The 14,240-nt window shown below is 41.1% G+C and overlaps 2 protein-coding genes across 4 annotated transcripts; one reads left to right on the plus strand and one right to left on the minus strand.

The window, feature by feature from the left end:
* Positions 1–1,855: 1,855 nt before the first annotated feature.
* Positions 1,856–7,459, plus strand: LOC133900700 (probable receptor-like protein kinase At5g18500). 2 transcript variants are annotated; one of them, XM_062341925.1, is made up of 8 exons: positions 1,856–2,175; positions 2,902–3,589; positions 3,713–3,817; positions 4,006–4,128; positions 4,455–4,625; positions 4,708–4,837; positions 6,585–6,794; positions 6,986–7,459. In XM_062341925.1, exons 2-8 carry the CDS (start codon positions 2,919–2,921, stop codon positions 7,112–7,114), a joined length of 1,539 nt encoding a protein of 512 aa, XP_062197909.1. In that variant the 5' UTR covers positions 1,856–2,175; positions 2,902–2,918; the 3' UTR covers positions 7,115–7,459. The 2 variants fall into 2 exon arrangements, with proteins under 2 accessions (XP_062197909.1, XP_062197900.1); XM_062341916.1 differs by lacking the exon at positions 1,856–2,175 and adding an exon at positions 2,682–2,813.
* A 352-nt stretch (positions 7,460–7,811) lies between these two features.
* On the minus strand, positions 7,812–11,886 carry LOC133900713 (pto-interacting protein 1-like). 2 transcript variants are annotated; one of them, XM_062341944.1, is made up of 8 exons: positions 11,585–11,886; positions 10,879–10,975; positions 9,673–9,923; positions 9,468–9,594; positions 8,974–9,247; positions 8,756–8,888; positions 8,571–8,657; positions 7,812–8,213 (listed from the first exon to the last, which is right to left on the minus strand). In XM_062341944.1, exons 2-8 carry the CDS (start codon positions 10,967–10,969, stop codon positions 8,055–8,057), a joined length of 1,122 nt encoding a protein of 373 aa, XP_062197928.1. In that variant the 5' UTR covers positions 10,970–10,975; positions 11,585–11,886; the 3' UTR covers positions 7,812–8,054. The 2 variants fall into 2 exon arrangements, with proteins under 2 accessions (XP_062197928.1, XP_062197922.1); XM_062341938.1 differs by having other exon boundaries at positions 10,879–10,980.
* Between the last annotated feature and the right edge of the window lie 2,354 nt (positions 11,887–14,240).

Genomic DNA, 14,240 nt, shown 5'->3' on the forward strand with positions numbered 1-14,240 from the left:
GTCTTGCTTTCATTTCCTTAGGGAAATGATAGATCTAGACATGTAATTTTTTCTATATATTTTTCTTCATAATAAATAGCATGCGATTGGATCTGTCGTTACATTCTTCGATTATTATTGCTATTGTATGGTACAAACAACTCCTAGTTACAAAAAAGCTTCTCATTTTTCCTCCTATTTACATCACCACATCCAATTGCCATAAAATATACTTAAAATAGAAGCAAAATATATTACTCGTTCGCAATGGGCTTTCCATAATTATAGTTTTATAAAATTTGCTCTAATAATGATGATAGAGAACGATCGAGACATGATGGTATAGGTTTAGTAGTAGGTCCAGCTGCTCTAGAATTTATTAAATGCAAGGAGCCATTGGAAAGAACCCTGTTAATTGGTTCAAGAAAAACTGAAATATGATTTAGATAAGAAAAGAATGTGTGCGGAATTAGATAATCTTTTTTTCTATGAAATGTCAACAAAAGCGGAATAAGAAAGAAAGCCTAAAAGGAGTATCAGAAGAAATTGAGGTTCCACCTAAACTAGACTTGAAACCCTATCTTTAGCACAATTTAAGATATGTATCACTTGATGAAAAAAAATATTGGCCTGTTATTATTGAAAATAACTTTTCAGCTGAAGAATCAGAAATTACTGAAAGTTCTTAGGGCCTATGGTTACATCTTGACTACATTAAGGGAATCAACCCTTCCAATATGCATGGATTGTATACATATGGAAGATGGTGCAATGTGGTTTCTCGATAAATTTGGCTTTAAAACGAGTAATTATCTCTAAATTCAGATGTCAAATATGGAGTATTATATAGCTTTTGTAGAAAAACGTTTAACTTTGGTAGAATTTACTCAACCATATATGCTCCTGCACTACTTTCTCGGCGATCTGCATGGCCGTGAGTCTCCGTTGCATTAGACTTGTGCGTCTTCCTTTTCATCATCAAATCTGCTGCGAGTTCATGTCATACTTGATGAGTATTTGATTTTGGTGCTTGCTACTAGTCCTAGACTATACTGCATCATTAGTTGTAAATTAAAATGCCTAAGTCGTGTTTGGGGCACAATAATATTTAAAATAGTACATCAAAAAAGGAAAGCATACAGCTCAAAAACCGCAAGAGATAAATGGAGTGTCTATTTCATTAAATCAAACTAACTTTGATGAGATTGTTCTTTGTAAATGGAGTGTCTATTTCTGGGTTTTAGCAGGATGACAACTTTTGCCAGAGGATCACAGCTTTGAGGAACTGATAATGGACAAATCCATTTCATTTATCAAATCAAGCAAACTAAGAAGGTTCTAACACCATGCCTAACGGATTCTCTTCGCGACTCAAAATTCTTTTATGGAGTGATTTTTTTTCAACGTTTTAACAGTTTTTTTTCACGAAAGAATTCATAAGATTATTCCCGATCATTCCCTCTATGATGGGATTCTCTCCTTTCCTTTTACTAATCTTTTCGAAAGGACAGAAAAAATAAAAAAAATAAAAACAAAGAAGAGAATACAAAAGAGAACGAAATGAAGAAAAAAAATAGTTAAAGATGGTCTAAAATATCTCCTTGGTTTACACCAATCCCGCTAGATTTGGCATTTCCAATTCCCATGTGGGAGCCGTGAGAGGACGATTAGCGCCGCCATGTCACGCGGGTAGCGCCATTTTCTAACGCCACATGTACTTAGCTGTCCCGAAGCTCCACGTCACATGTGCTTAGCTTCTTTTAACCCCTTCCCAAACTTGCCACTCCGCGCGCTAATCCACCACCACCTTTTTAGCAAAAGTTTTAAGCGCTGCTAAGCACCACTGCCCCCCGCAAGACAACAAGTAAAGAGCAAACAAACGGAGCAGCTGCGGCCTCGCACCAACCCCTGCCACTCTCACCATCTGCATTTCCTGCTCTCGCCATTTGCATTTCTTTTTCCGGGCAGAAGCAGAAAGAAAGCAAGCGAGCACGCACGGGAGTACTCCACAGATACCACCTACCGCTCCCTCCCTCCCTCCTTTTACATCCCCTCTCACAGAGGGGCAGCTCAGCACCAGGAGGCCAGCCGCCGCCGGGAGGTCCGTCCATCTTCCTGCTGGATCCTCCGGCCTCTCGCGGACAGGTGGAGCGGAGATCCGGCTGTCCGGGCGCGGATTGGTTTCTTGTTTCGCTGGTGAGTCAGTAATTATCCTGGCTTTCTTGGATGGATTCCCTCGTTCTTGTTCTCAACCAGATCCAAATCTCTCTCTGCCTCCCTCTTCTTTTATCTCCATTCAGTCTGTCGTGGATTCATGTGCTGGGTGGTGCCCTGCTAATCCAAGTCCATCTATCGCATGGGCGGGTTAGTTCTTCCTCTTCAGCGTTCTAGATGGACACGAGTTTTTCTTTTTAGGAAAAAGGGTCGACACTAGTTGACGCCATTCTTTTTAGGAAAAAGGGCACGAGTTTACACGATTGAGTTGCGGGTAAAGCTTATTTTCCAGTAAAAAGAAAAATTGGCCAAGTCTGCCACTGTCGCCATAGCCGCAAACACAATGGGAATTAAATGTGCTAGCTGTTGATACTTGCGTGTGTCGGTATACAACCCGTACTGCGATCGCCATCACAAGAATTTATTCCCCCCTGTACAGCATTGGATTGGAGCACAAGAGCAGCAAAATCTTGTCTTTGCTTCCCTTCCAGCCAAGATTATGTACTGTACTTCCCCGTCTTAATTGTGGCCATTTAGTTCAGGAATCTATCCTTCCTATAAGCCTGTACCGTGGATGTACATGCCTGCATTTGCATTTCTCGCTGCACGAGAGCCGTAAGGTCGTTAGCATCTCCTGCACTGTGTGATTTGTTGAGCTATATGGGCAGCTAACATGTTGGTTTGAATTTGTTTTGTCTGTATGAGCAGGAAGCTGGCATTCCACAATGTCATCGCCTTCGTCCTCCCCTACTCTGAAAGACCATCTCTCCACGCCGACAGGCCCCATGCATCTAAAAGTATGGGAGGTCATATGCATTGCCTTGGGAGCTTTCATGGTGGTCATCTTCTTTATCACCGTGTGGCTCACGATCCGGAGTAGGAAGAGGGTAAGACGGGCCTCTGCAAATATCCCCATCACCCAAATCCCTACCATTTCCAAGGAAATCAAGGAGGTGAGGGTGGAGCAAGTACCGGCAAACGACTTTGTGGCGCATGATGGGGTCCTCCTGACAATCCAAGACAAATCTAGTGACCGGGATTTGGACAAGGCCATGGTCCATTTGGGTGTAAGCAAATCTAGGCGTGGTGATGAGAGCCACTCGGGGTCGTTCCGTTACATGGACAAGGATGCAGGCTTCCAGTCAGCTGAGGAAGGGGGCTCAGGGACGTATCGGCAAGCTTCAGCTCATGCCATAACTGCTCCATCACCTCTGGTTGGCCTGCCGGAGTTCTCATATCTTGGTTGGGGTCACTGGTTTACTCTGAGGGATCTTGAACTTGCTACCAATCGCTTTTCAAAGGACAACATTATTGGTGAGGGTGGATATGGTGTAGTTTATCGTGGCCAGCTCATCAATGGCTCTCCTGTTGCTGTCAAAAAGCTTCTCAATAATTTGTAAGCCTTGTTTATCCCAGTTTTATCTTTCTGTTTATTCTCCCCACGTCTTTTCTTCCTTAGCTATCATCCTGCTTCAATAGTGCATTTAGTTTCTCCAATTGATGTTTTGTGAATTTATAGAGGGCAAGCTGAGAAGGAATTCCAAGTAGAAGTTGAGGCTATAGGTCATGTTCGCCACAAAAACTTGGTCCGGCTTCTGGGTTACTGCATAGAGGGCACTCAAAGGTAATTTATCTTGTCATTTTGTTTCATATTTATCTTACAACCCCATCCACAATTCATATATCTCTGGTACATGTCTTACCAAGAAAAAATAATTCCTTTTGCCCTCCCATGCTAATTTTGATTAGGTTTAAATGCAATAATTTATGGAGTTCTATGACACCATTCCTAATTTCAAGTGAAATTTCCAGGATGCTTGTCTATGAGTACGTGAACAATGGAAACCTAGAGCAATGGCTTCATGGGGCTATGAGTCATCGTGGCTCCCTTACATGGGAGGCCCGCATAAAGATTATTCTTGGGACTGCTAAAGCGTGAGAGCAAAATACTCTTCATCTTTTGCTACTTTGTATCATTTGTTCATTATCTTTTAAGCCCACCTTAGGACAGTCTCTTTGTAAAGGTTCGCCAAATCACAGTATCTTTCTACCCGGAAGTAATTCTGTTATAGTAATTGCACTATACCATAACAACCCTCAATATTGAAGTGAGCATAACTGAGATTAAGCTACAAAAGTTCCAAATACTATCTCTATTTCCTCATTTTTTGTCAAACTTGCATGATATGTTTTGCTCCTTTCAGTTTTGTCATGTGTTACTGCTTGAAATGAAAACAAGAATTGTTCATATCTGTCCGCAGGCTCGCTTACTTGCACGAGGCAATTGAACCCAAAGTTGTGCACCGTGATATCAAATCCAGCAATATTTTGATTGATGAAGAGTTTGAGTCCAAAGTATCAGATTTTGGTTTAGCCAAGCTTCTCGGTGCTGGAAAGAGTCATGTCACTACTCGGGTTATGGGAACCTTTGGGTATGTTGCATAACTTTTGAACAAGATTTCTATTAAAGTATGTTAGCACTAGGTCATGATATGCTGCATTGACTCATTGCAGGTATGTAGCGCCAGAGTATGCTAACACTGGACTCTTGAACGAAAAGAGTGACATTTACAGCTTTGGAGTTGTTCTCCTAGAGGCGATTACAGGAAGGGAACCTGTTGACTATGGTCGCCCAGCGAATGAGGTATTGATGAGTTGGTCAATATCCTTTGCTTTAGTGCTAATATATATATTAGACCGTTGCTTTTGTTTCTTTTAGCATTGGAATGCTTAGTGTTGGCTTGAAATTGTTCTGTACATGCAGTTAATTCCTTCATAATTTGATGTGTGGCTGCCTGTGGATATTTCTCATAAGTCATAATCCATAACAGAACATAAGTTTTATGTCGGTAGCATGGAGAGTTGTGGTGTTCACTAGACATAAGAGAACATAACTTTTATTTGTTCTGCTTATCTGAAGCTTTAGATCATCTTGCAATACTCTTTTGCTTAATAAAACATGTTAACATTCTAAGACATGTATGATGCATGCCATCACAAACAAATAAGAGCTTACTGCCAAATTAGGTGCTGCTTCAAGAATTTCTTAATATAACTTTTTGTGGTTGGTCATCATGTAGTATATTTTCATTGTCTAAATTAGTGTGTGCATATTGTTGGTATGTTAGATAGAAAAACCTTTAGCATGTACCTAACAAGGAGGATCTGGGAAATGGCATCTGATGTAGCTTTAGATCATCTTGCAATACTCTTTTGCTTAATAAAACATGTTAACATTCGAAGACATGTATGATGCATGCCATCACAAACAAATAAGAGCTCACTGCCAAATTAGGTGCTGCTTCAAGAATTTCTTAATATAACTTTTTGTTGTTGGTCATCATGTAGTATATTTTCATTGTCTAAATTAGTGTGTGCATATTGTTGGTATGTTAGATACAAAAACCTTTAGCATGTACCTAACAAGGAGGATCTGGGAAATGGCATCTGATGTTGAATGCCTAAATAAAACCTGGGAGTTGAATCTGATCTTTGAGGATATGTTTTTTGTTTTGTTCCTCGCTTCTTCTTCTTTTTTTTTTTTTCTGATTCTGTGCAACAGCATGAAGTATGGCAAACAAAACAAAACAAAACAAAACAAAAAAGAAAAAAAATGAAAGAAAGTATTCTCAAATCAGCCTAGAATTCTATTTCTATAGAATAATATCATTTTGGTGTTCAATGCGAAACACCTAATTTGGAAAGTCTGGGACCTTGGGTATCGATGCGACTTGTGGACTTTAACATGTTTTACACTTCCTATAAACGCTAAACATTAGCCAACCATAGATTGGTCAAACTACTGTTCCCCGCTCTTCATGCATCCCCCCATGATATCCTTGTCTGGATTAGGAGTGATGCATTGTGCTGCTAACTTTGCCACTGATTTTACATAATTGACATCTGAACAACAATGAAGCACAATGATTTAACCAGGCTATCCTTGAATAGGAAAAGGTACTAGCAATGTTGTAGAGTGTTGTGTCAGCTTGCCATATCATGGGCTGAAGGCTTGGTATAATGTACCAAATCTCAAGGGCCAACTTATAGCAGCTATTTTGTTGATAAAACCAGTCTAAACTAGTTTTTTTTTTCTTATATAACTTTTTTAGATAATGGATATAACTTTTTTCTTATATAACTAGCGGTAACTATTGTTAATGAATATATTATTCGAATGTTTAGAGGTCGTATGCGTAAATAGCACAACTAGGCTGCAGATGTAGGCTAAAGTATTGTTCACAACTTCGATACTAACTTACAGTACACAACGCTCATATCTATTTTTTTTCCTCGTGCTGCATATGGTCTTCCACACATTTTCTTTAATGAAAACATGGAATCGTATCTTCTACTCTTCTAACTGAACATGATATTTTCGCCATTTCCAGGTGAATCTGGTTGACTGGCTAAAAATGATGGTTGCCAGCAGGCGCTCAGAGGAAGTAGTGGATCCCACCATCGAGACACGGCCTTCAACGAGAGCTCTTAAGCGTGCACTTTTAACAGCTCTTAGGTGTGTGGATCCAGATTCAGAAAAGAGGCCAAAGATGAGTCAAGTTGTCCGTATGCTGGAATCGGATGACCCAATTCCTCGTGGGGTATGTATTAGTGGAAAAGAGAGAATTATCTCTGTTTAGTTCATTCATTGCTTTAATATAACAGGCAGCTTTCCTGCCGGTTTGTTTTAAAAAAAAGTTCATGCATTGCTGGCTTCAATTAGCCTGACTTGCATATCTAGTATTTAGTTAGCCCTTGTTTCTTATCGTACTGAAAATAATTTGGCAAGCAGGACAGAAGATCTAGGCACAACCGTGGAGGGAGCACAGAGATGGACTCACAAAGGGACAACTCTGACACAGAGAAGAGCGATAATCCAGATTCCAAACCAAGCAGGAGCAGAACATCATCGTCCAGATGAGCACATCAGCGTTGCCCCTATTACATTGCTTCGGTACATTACATGGACCGGACTCCTTCCATATTACATTGCTGACGAATTGGTAACTGAAGGCGGCTCTGAAGCTTGAATACACAAGAGCTCAAGAAAAATCTACTTTTCTTTTTATTTTTTCTTGGTTGTAACGGTTTATGATTTATTTGTAGAGAAGGTATTGGTTTTTTTACTTATCAATTTATATGTACTTACCGGTGATCTTGACAATTGCTGCTGTAAGTTTTTTTAACAGTGTGTACAGATGTAGCATCATGAATACTGGCGGCAACCATGATATTTGTGAATGATTATGTTTCTATTGAAAGCCTCCATCCACTCTGAAGCCAGATGTTCAGAGCATTTTTCTGAAAACAATCCAAAAAGAAAAGGTGCCAAACAGGTTCCAGTAGGCCAGTACTACATGTCTTGGTTGGTTTCAACGTTGTCTCATAGGGAAATAAACAAAAGCTAGTGAATTACTGACGTTCCAAATGTTATTAGCACTAGAAAATCGGCCGAATTTGATTTGATCGAATTTTAGTCTGGTTCTTTATCTACTTGCTGATGTTTCTAGGACTCGACTGGTTTCAAGTTGCACATATGATTTGGGAATTCAGACATCCATGGTGTTCAGAGTGCATGGATATGGCTTGAGCAGCAACAGAACAAGAGAAACCGCACATCAACCAAACCTGGTGGATTTTGCATTCCAAAAGAGACCAAACAGGAAGTATCATCCATCACTCACCATTTTCTTGAGTTTAAGAAGGAGGGCACACAAGCAGGATATCGCTCGCAACAATGTACAGCAGAGCAAGCCAGATGGAAGGAGACGGCAGCACAGCAAGCTCTTCTCGGCGCGAAAGCTCAGCCACTGCACATCAAACGATGCACAAGATCCAAGGCAAAGGCAGCACACATGGAATCACAGTCCAGATCCCTTGGCGACGGAGGCGGAGGCGGAGGCAGAGGCGCGGTTGCTCGACCGGCTGTGCAGCAAGGGGGTCAGGGCCTTGACGACGATGCTCATGTTGGGACGGAAGTCACCCTCGTACTGCACGCACAGAGCTGCCACAGCAGCCATCTGATGGAGAAAACATGGTAACTGTGGTGAGAATCATAGCACACAAAATTGTGGTGATCCCTAATTTCTATTCATTGAGGCAACATATATACTGCAAAAACTTTCAGGAACAAAGTTTTTTGAGGATGTACTCTTTTGCAGTGCTTTCGTAAGCAGAATAAGTGATGTGCTGTGAAATTTCAGTTTCAGGTGCACTTTTCAGCCTAACAAAGCTGTGCTAAATGGCTTAATCAGCTTTTCCATATGTAACTCACTGAGATGAAATTATGTTTGAGAACCGGCACGACTCAGGTGTAGCAATAACAGTGTGTTGCATCTAACCACAATACATATGCAATGTTTCTTTTTCCTTTTTACCTTGGCGACAGCCTTTGGAGGGTATTCATTTCCGAGCCTTGGATCCACGCATTGCCTCACCTTGTCTTCACTAAGCCTTGGTGTAGCCTTCATATAATCAACAATTAAGTTGCTTTGATAACTTTTTTTCTTTCATTCTTGTCAAGAACTAAGAGAATTTCTGTGAACAATGAAATGGTCCATACCCATGTCACTAGGCTCTGCTGGCCACGGGGCAGCGTGTGATCAACAGGTTTGCGGCCGGTTAAGAGCTCCAGCAACACAACTCCAAAGCTGTAGACGTCGCTCTTTGGGCTAAGCTGCCCAGTCATCGCATACCTAACAAACACCAGAAGAAAACAATAAGAGAACACATTACGTTTTCCAAGCATATCTGAAGATGGTAACACATTCGGTTGCATACTCTGGTGCATGGTAGCCGAAAGTGCCAAGAACACGGGTGGAGTGAAGGCGCGCGGCCATGTCAGGGGCCTGGTTGGAGATGTCAAAGTCGCCCATCTTTGCAACGTCGTTGTCAAAAAGCAGCACATTGCTGCTCTTGATGTCACGGTGGACAACACGAGGCTCCGCCTTCTCGTGGAGGAACTCAATCCCTCTTGCGGCACTCACGGCGATCCTCACTCTCTGCATCCATGACAAGACTGGCCCTGGCTGGGCTCCCTTGACACCCTTTTTTCCTGTGATCATGGACCAGGCACACAATTAGCTCATCTCAGCATGTTGGACTGGCTCACACGTCAGCAATGGCAATTAGAAGTAAAATCAACTGCAAATGATATCTTATGACTCATCATGTCTAATGTTGTGTTAAAAGAGTAGATAAATGTTTTCATAAGCAATCAAAATGCCAAAACACTGAGAGATTGTGAAAGGAAATAGAAGATTTAATTTGCATACCGTGGAGGATATCATGCAATGAGCCTCTTGTTGCGAACTCGTAAACAAGAACACGGATGTTCCCTTCAATGCAGTATCCAAGAAGTTGGAGTACATTCTCATGCTTCAATCTTGAGACGGCTGAAACCTGCAAAAGAGATGGGAATGAGAACTAGGGCATCTGAATGGGGAAATATTATTCGAGAGAAGGAAATGGGGCTACAACCTGCACAAGGAATTCTTGATCAGGCTGTTTGCTGGAGTCAAGCTTCTTCACGGCAGACTTCGTTCCGTCTTTAAGCACACCAAAGTAGACTCTGGCGTACGAGCCCTCGCCGATAAGAGCATCATTGCTGAAGTTCTTTGTAATTTCCTTAATCTCTTCCAGGGTAATGGCCGGTACTGCAATTGGCTGAGCTCTGCCTGTGGGGATGACAGAGGTAGGGGCTGGGGGCCGGCTAGGTCCATAGTTACCGCCTGCATTAGGAAAAATTGAAATAAACAATCCAATTTGCTAAGGTGCTCCGGAGAACTTTGTCTTGGTGGTGCTCCTTACTATTTAGTACGACAACGTTACACTCTAACAAAAATGGTGCATTTTAAATTTTATTCATGTGTTGTTTAGGTTTGCAATAAATAAAATTATACCTAAAATTTGAATACAAACATGTTTGTTAAGAGTCACAAGGTTGTTGTGCCATAGGGTGCAACTAAACCCCAAGTACCACAGCCAAAATAGCTGGCAAACACATTGTAAAATTTGGTACAACCAGGAACCAGCTGGATTTATCAGCTGCAATCATCAATTCACCCTGCCTTTTTTCGTCAGTTGACATACTGGAAGAAAAAAACAGTTCTCGATTGACTAAATCGACTTTTTAGAGACAGAAAACCATGCAGTTGGGGGACAAAACACAGATCATACATATAAATTGACTTGCCTAAAGTTTAGAGTTATGTAATAGTATCTAGCTGGTCACGTAGAAACTTTGAGTTTGCAAAAGAGTTGGTACCAGTTTGGTTATGTAATAGAGATTAAATGCCTTGAGAACAATAAATGTGATATCAAAGAAACACATCCTTTCCAATGTTAAACATATCTGTTAACGTACCAATTTAGGTTGGCATATTTATCCTCCCCCCCCCCCCCCCCTGTTTCAAGAAAGCTAGACACAAAGATAGGCATATTCATACGAGGCTGGTAATTGTGCTTGTCGTGCAGAAGATTTTTTTCTGCACATTTACAGTTACATACACCACGAACAGTAATTCATCGGGATAGAGACAGTACACCATTGCTTTACATTATTCGATTAGAGAGCGAAACAGTTCAACACTCTGTTAAATCAATCCTTTGGTTCTATACTTCCATTTAGAAAACAATCATTGCAACCATGGTGCAAGAAGTGATCAAAATACGAGAACTGCCAACCTTGAGCAGGGAGAGGAACATAGGGATCGTCGTGCTTCTTCCTCTTGCCAACACCGTCGTCCGCCGCGCAGCAGCATGAAAAGCATCCCATCGCTCCCTAACCTTCAAACCATACAACAGACTTGCGTCATCCCGGTATGGAATCAAAACGTGCAGAACATACCTTTCGGGAAAAGAAAAAACCGTGCCGAACATATCGCGTGAATCTTACTCTGAAATATTCAACCGAACCCAATGCAAAAGAACTATTCATTTTAGAACGGGTCCAGACAAAGTTCTTTAGGAATTTGGATGCAGCATTTTGCATCTTGGCTGGAAAAAACTAGATAGAGATGACCCATGAATCCCTACGAAAGAAAAGAGATGGTCCATGACCATGAGAAAAAGAGAAAAGATTGGCATCGAGTATGATACTAATACAATGGCGGCACTTGCCAACCGATGAAATTGCACACGAGGGTTTCTTCACCTATCACTAGGAAAACAAGAAGGAAAAAAGCGAAAGCAGAAACAGGGGAGTCGTTCTTGGGATCTCCGTTAAAGCGTTTCAAGAACCGAGCGGTTATCGTCTATTTCCCCGGCGAGACCGAGGACCGATCGCCCGAAACCGACGGCGACAAATTTCACAAATACGAACAGGGAGAGAAAAGCACCCAATCTTGAATCCGACAGAATTCACCAGTTGGCATGCACGATAAAACAATACCTGTCTTCTCCTTCAGCCTTGCTCTTCGGGGAGGATGGGACCGAACCGAATCAAGAACAATGCAAGGGGAATGGATGGAGAATTGGGGAGACGGGAGGAGGAGAAACACGACGCGGCCTTCCTCGCCGCCCTTCCCCTTCTCCTTCCCCCCGCTCGGCTGGCTGTCTGGGCTGGCCTGGTGGTGGTTCACTTGTTGGGTTTCCTTCCGTTTTTAACCCCTTTCCCTGTCTCTCGGCGCCGCCCCCCTCCCTCGGCTTCCGCCAATTCGAGAAACCTGCCCCGCCACCTCTTGCTAGTCTTGCCACATGACCTGTACGAGCACGCATACACGGATGCATTTGTTGCTATTGCTGATTTGGCGACTTGCTGGCTTGAATTCAGATGATTCCAGGGCTCCGGGCACACCTACAGTATATCGTTCATAGGTATCCTATGTCATATAAATGTGTACATTTACTTCTTCCTCATTTCCTTTTGTTTTTTCATCGCTGGTAGGGATTTAACTTTTATCATTTTTAAGGGTAAGTTATAACAATTTTATCACTCTGATCTACATTCATTGACCCAGCTAAGAGTAACAAAAAGTTAAATAATCCTCGCTCTAGCGATTGAACCCCTAGACACCGAACATGTTCCCTTTGGCGCCATATATAAGCAAGACTAAATTGATTTGCAACTGCTAGCCCCATTTCCTATCTTCCTTGTTGCCATTTTTCTCGGTCCCATGCCGATGTTTAGTAGCGGATCCAAGACCATAAGTAGTGAGGCTCACCATCTTCTTTTTTCTATTTCTCATTGTTTTTTTCTTTTTCTTTGTCTTCCGTGTCTAAAAATTGAGGGAAGGAGGCTCCAGATGTGCGCAGACATAGGGGCCTTAGAGTAACTCTAACAGATCATCTATAATACATCATCCATATCCTCATATGGATTGTCATCTATAAAGATTTCTCCTCCATATTACTCCATCACTTCAATAGCACATCCATATTTCATCTTCTATATTCTCTCTTCTATTTTTTAATAGTATTCTATAATTGACAATAATTTTAGAAATTAGTATATTAGTTTATATGAATATTCATGAATTTTTTGTGATTTTTGGGAATTAAATTTATGCTCTGGCGTGTGTTTCTTTGTGATTTTTGGGAGAACGCACGTCACATCTGGCGTGTGTGACCGTGTGAATGGCGTGTCCGGCAAAATAAAGTGCCGGATAGAGGGTCTGTTAGAGACTCTTTTTTTTGAAGAAAATGGATGAAGGCGGGGATGAAGGATGGAATAGAAGGACTCTTGGATATGCTCTTAGCCCCCTCTTTCCCAGTGGATATGTCTCTGCCGACTTTTGTCAATTTTCTCTTGTACTCTCCATTAGGCTGTGTTTGGGTGGGCTGAGGTTTTTAGCTTTTGGGTTGAAAAGCTGACTTCTGGTTGATGGTTTTTCTATTGGTTTTTGCAATAAATTTTTAGTTTCTCAGCACGTTAAAAACCAGAAAAACTCCTTTCAACCAGCTTCTCAGTTTTTAATTTATTTCCTAAAAAACTAGATTTTCAATTTTTTTAAAACCAGCTTCTCAGCAGATGTTTGGTTGACCTTCTTCTGATTTCTATTGTCCTCCATGCTCCTTCTCCTATTATCTCTTCAGCAAACAAGGATAGAGTGGCATAAAACCGTGATGGTTGCTAGGGTGAGAAGCCAACAGGGCCGCGTAAGGCATGTAAATGACTATTTGAAAGAAGTCAATGACCTCTTTTTCGAATGGAGGTTTTATTTCTTGCACCAATCTCGACTTTATTGCCTTTATTAAGTTTTCCACAAAATGCTACCTCTTCTTCTACCTTCATTTTGTGTTAGTCAATATAGTTTGTTGTAACAATATGTTGTTTTCTTATCCATATGTCTTCTCAAATGTTTTTCCTGCAAATATGGTTCTGACCATATGTCTTCTCAAATGTTTTTCCTGCAAATCTGGTTCTAACCGTTGCCTAGACATTTTAAAAAGATGCTTCAAAGTAGTAAGATCACCCGTTCGTTTTGCATGAACGTTTTGAACTACATCTAAAGAAAAGTTTTGACGAACTAATTTCAAACATAGCTAATATGTATACTGACGAAACATCGCAACTTTATGATTCTTCGTCGGTCGATTGAGTTTCTTTTCCAATGTTTTCTTCATAATCGGGTGTAATTTTTTTACAAGCAGTCATTTGATAAGTTGTATGAACCGTCTCATAGAATCGACTACATGTCTGAGCATTAACCTGTCCTCTCCCTCTCTTGATATATTGTTTGAGACGACACTGACCGTTAAAACTTTATTTATGAAAATAAATATAATAACCTTTAATCCTTGAGTCGGCCAAATTAATGTCTCGATGCCTTGCTTGTTATTACACGATTATTTCTTTACTCTCGCTATTAAAGTCAAACGAGCAAGAATGTCATGTTTATTGTCGTATCTCGAAGCTGTGCAAAGCATTGCTTTCTGTACTGCTTGTTGTCATTTTGGAAGGATGAGGAATGTATTTTAAATGCGGCAGCCAAAAGTCTAATTGATTAATTTATTTATAGGCTCCAGCAATGTTGATAAAAAAGATTGGTTTGTACCTTGTCCTCGGCCTTTTTAGTTTAGGAGGTTTGTTAATTTCTTGGTGCCCT

This window comes from Phragmites australis, chromosome 2 (assembly GCF_958298935.1).
Source record: "Phragmites australis chromosome 2, lpPhrAust1.1, whole genome shotgun sequence".
NCBI classification, from domain to species: Eukaryota; Viridiplantae; Streptophyta; class Magnoliopsida; order Poales; family Poaceae; genus Phragmites; species Phragmites australis.

Excerpts from the sequence above, each read along its gene's own strand:
- LOC133900713 (XM_062341944.1), bottom strand. The coding sequence starts at position 10,969 with ATGGGATGCTTTTCATGCTGCTGCGCGGCGGACGACGGTGTTGGCAAG. Across the intron at positions 9,248-9,467 it reads ATTGCATGATATCCTCCACG|GAAAAAAGGGTGTCAAGGGA; the intron begins GTATGCAAATTA and ends CCATGATCACAG. Across the intron at positions 8,214-8,570 it reads CTCCAAAGGCTGTCGCCAAG|ATGGCTGCTGTGGCAGCTCT; the intron begins GTAAAAAGGAAA and ends TTTCTCCATCAG.
- LOC133900700 (XM_062341925.1), top strand. The coding sequence starts at position 2,919 with ATGTCATCGCCTTCGTCCTCCCCTACTCTGAAAGACCATCTCTCCACG. Across the intron at positions 3,818-4,005 it reads TGCATAGAGGGCACTCAAAG|GATGCTTGTCTATGAGTACG; the intron begins GTAATTTATCTT and ends TGAAATTTCCAG. Across the intron at positions 4,626-4,707 it reads CGGGTTATGGGAACCTTTGG|GTATGTAGCGCCAGAGTATG; the intron begins GTATGTTGCATA and ends GACTCATTGCAG.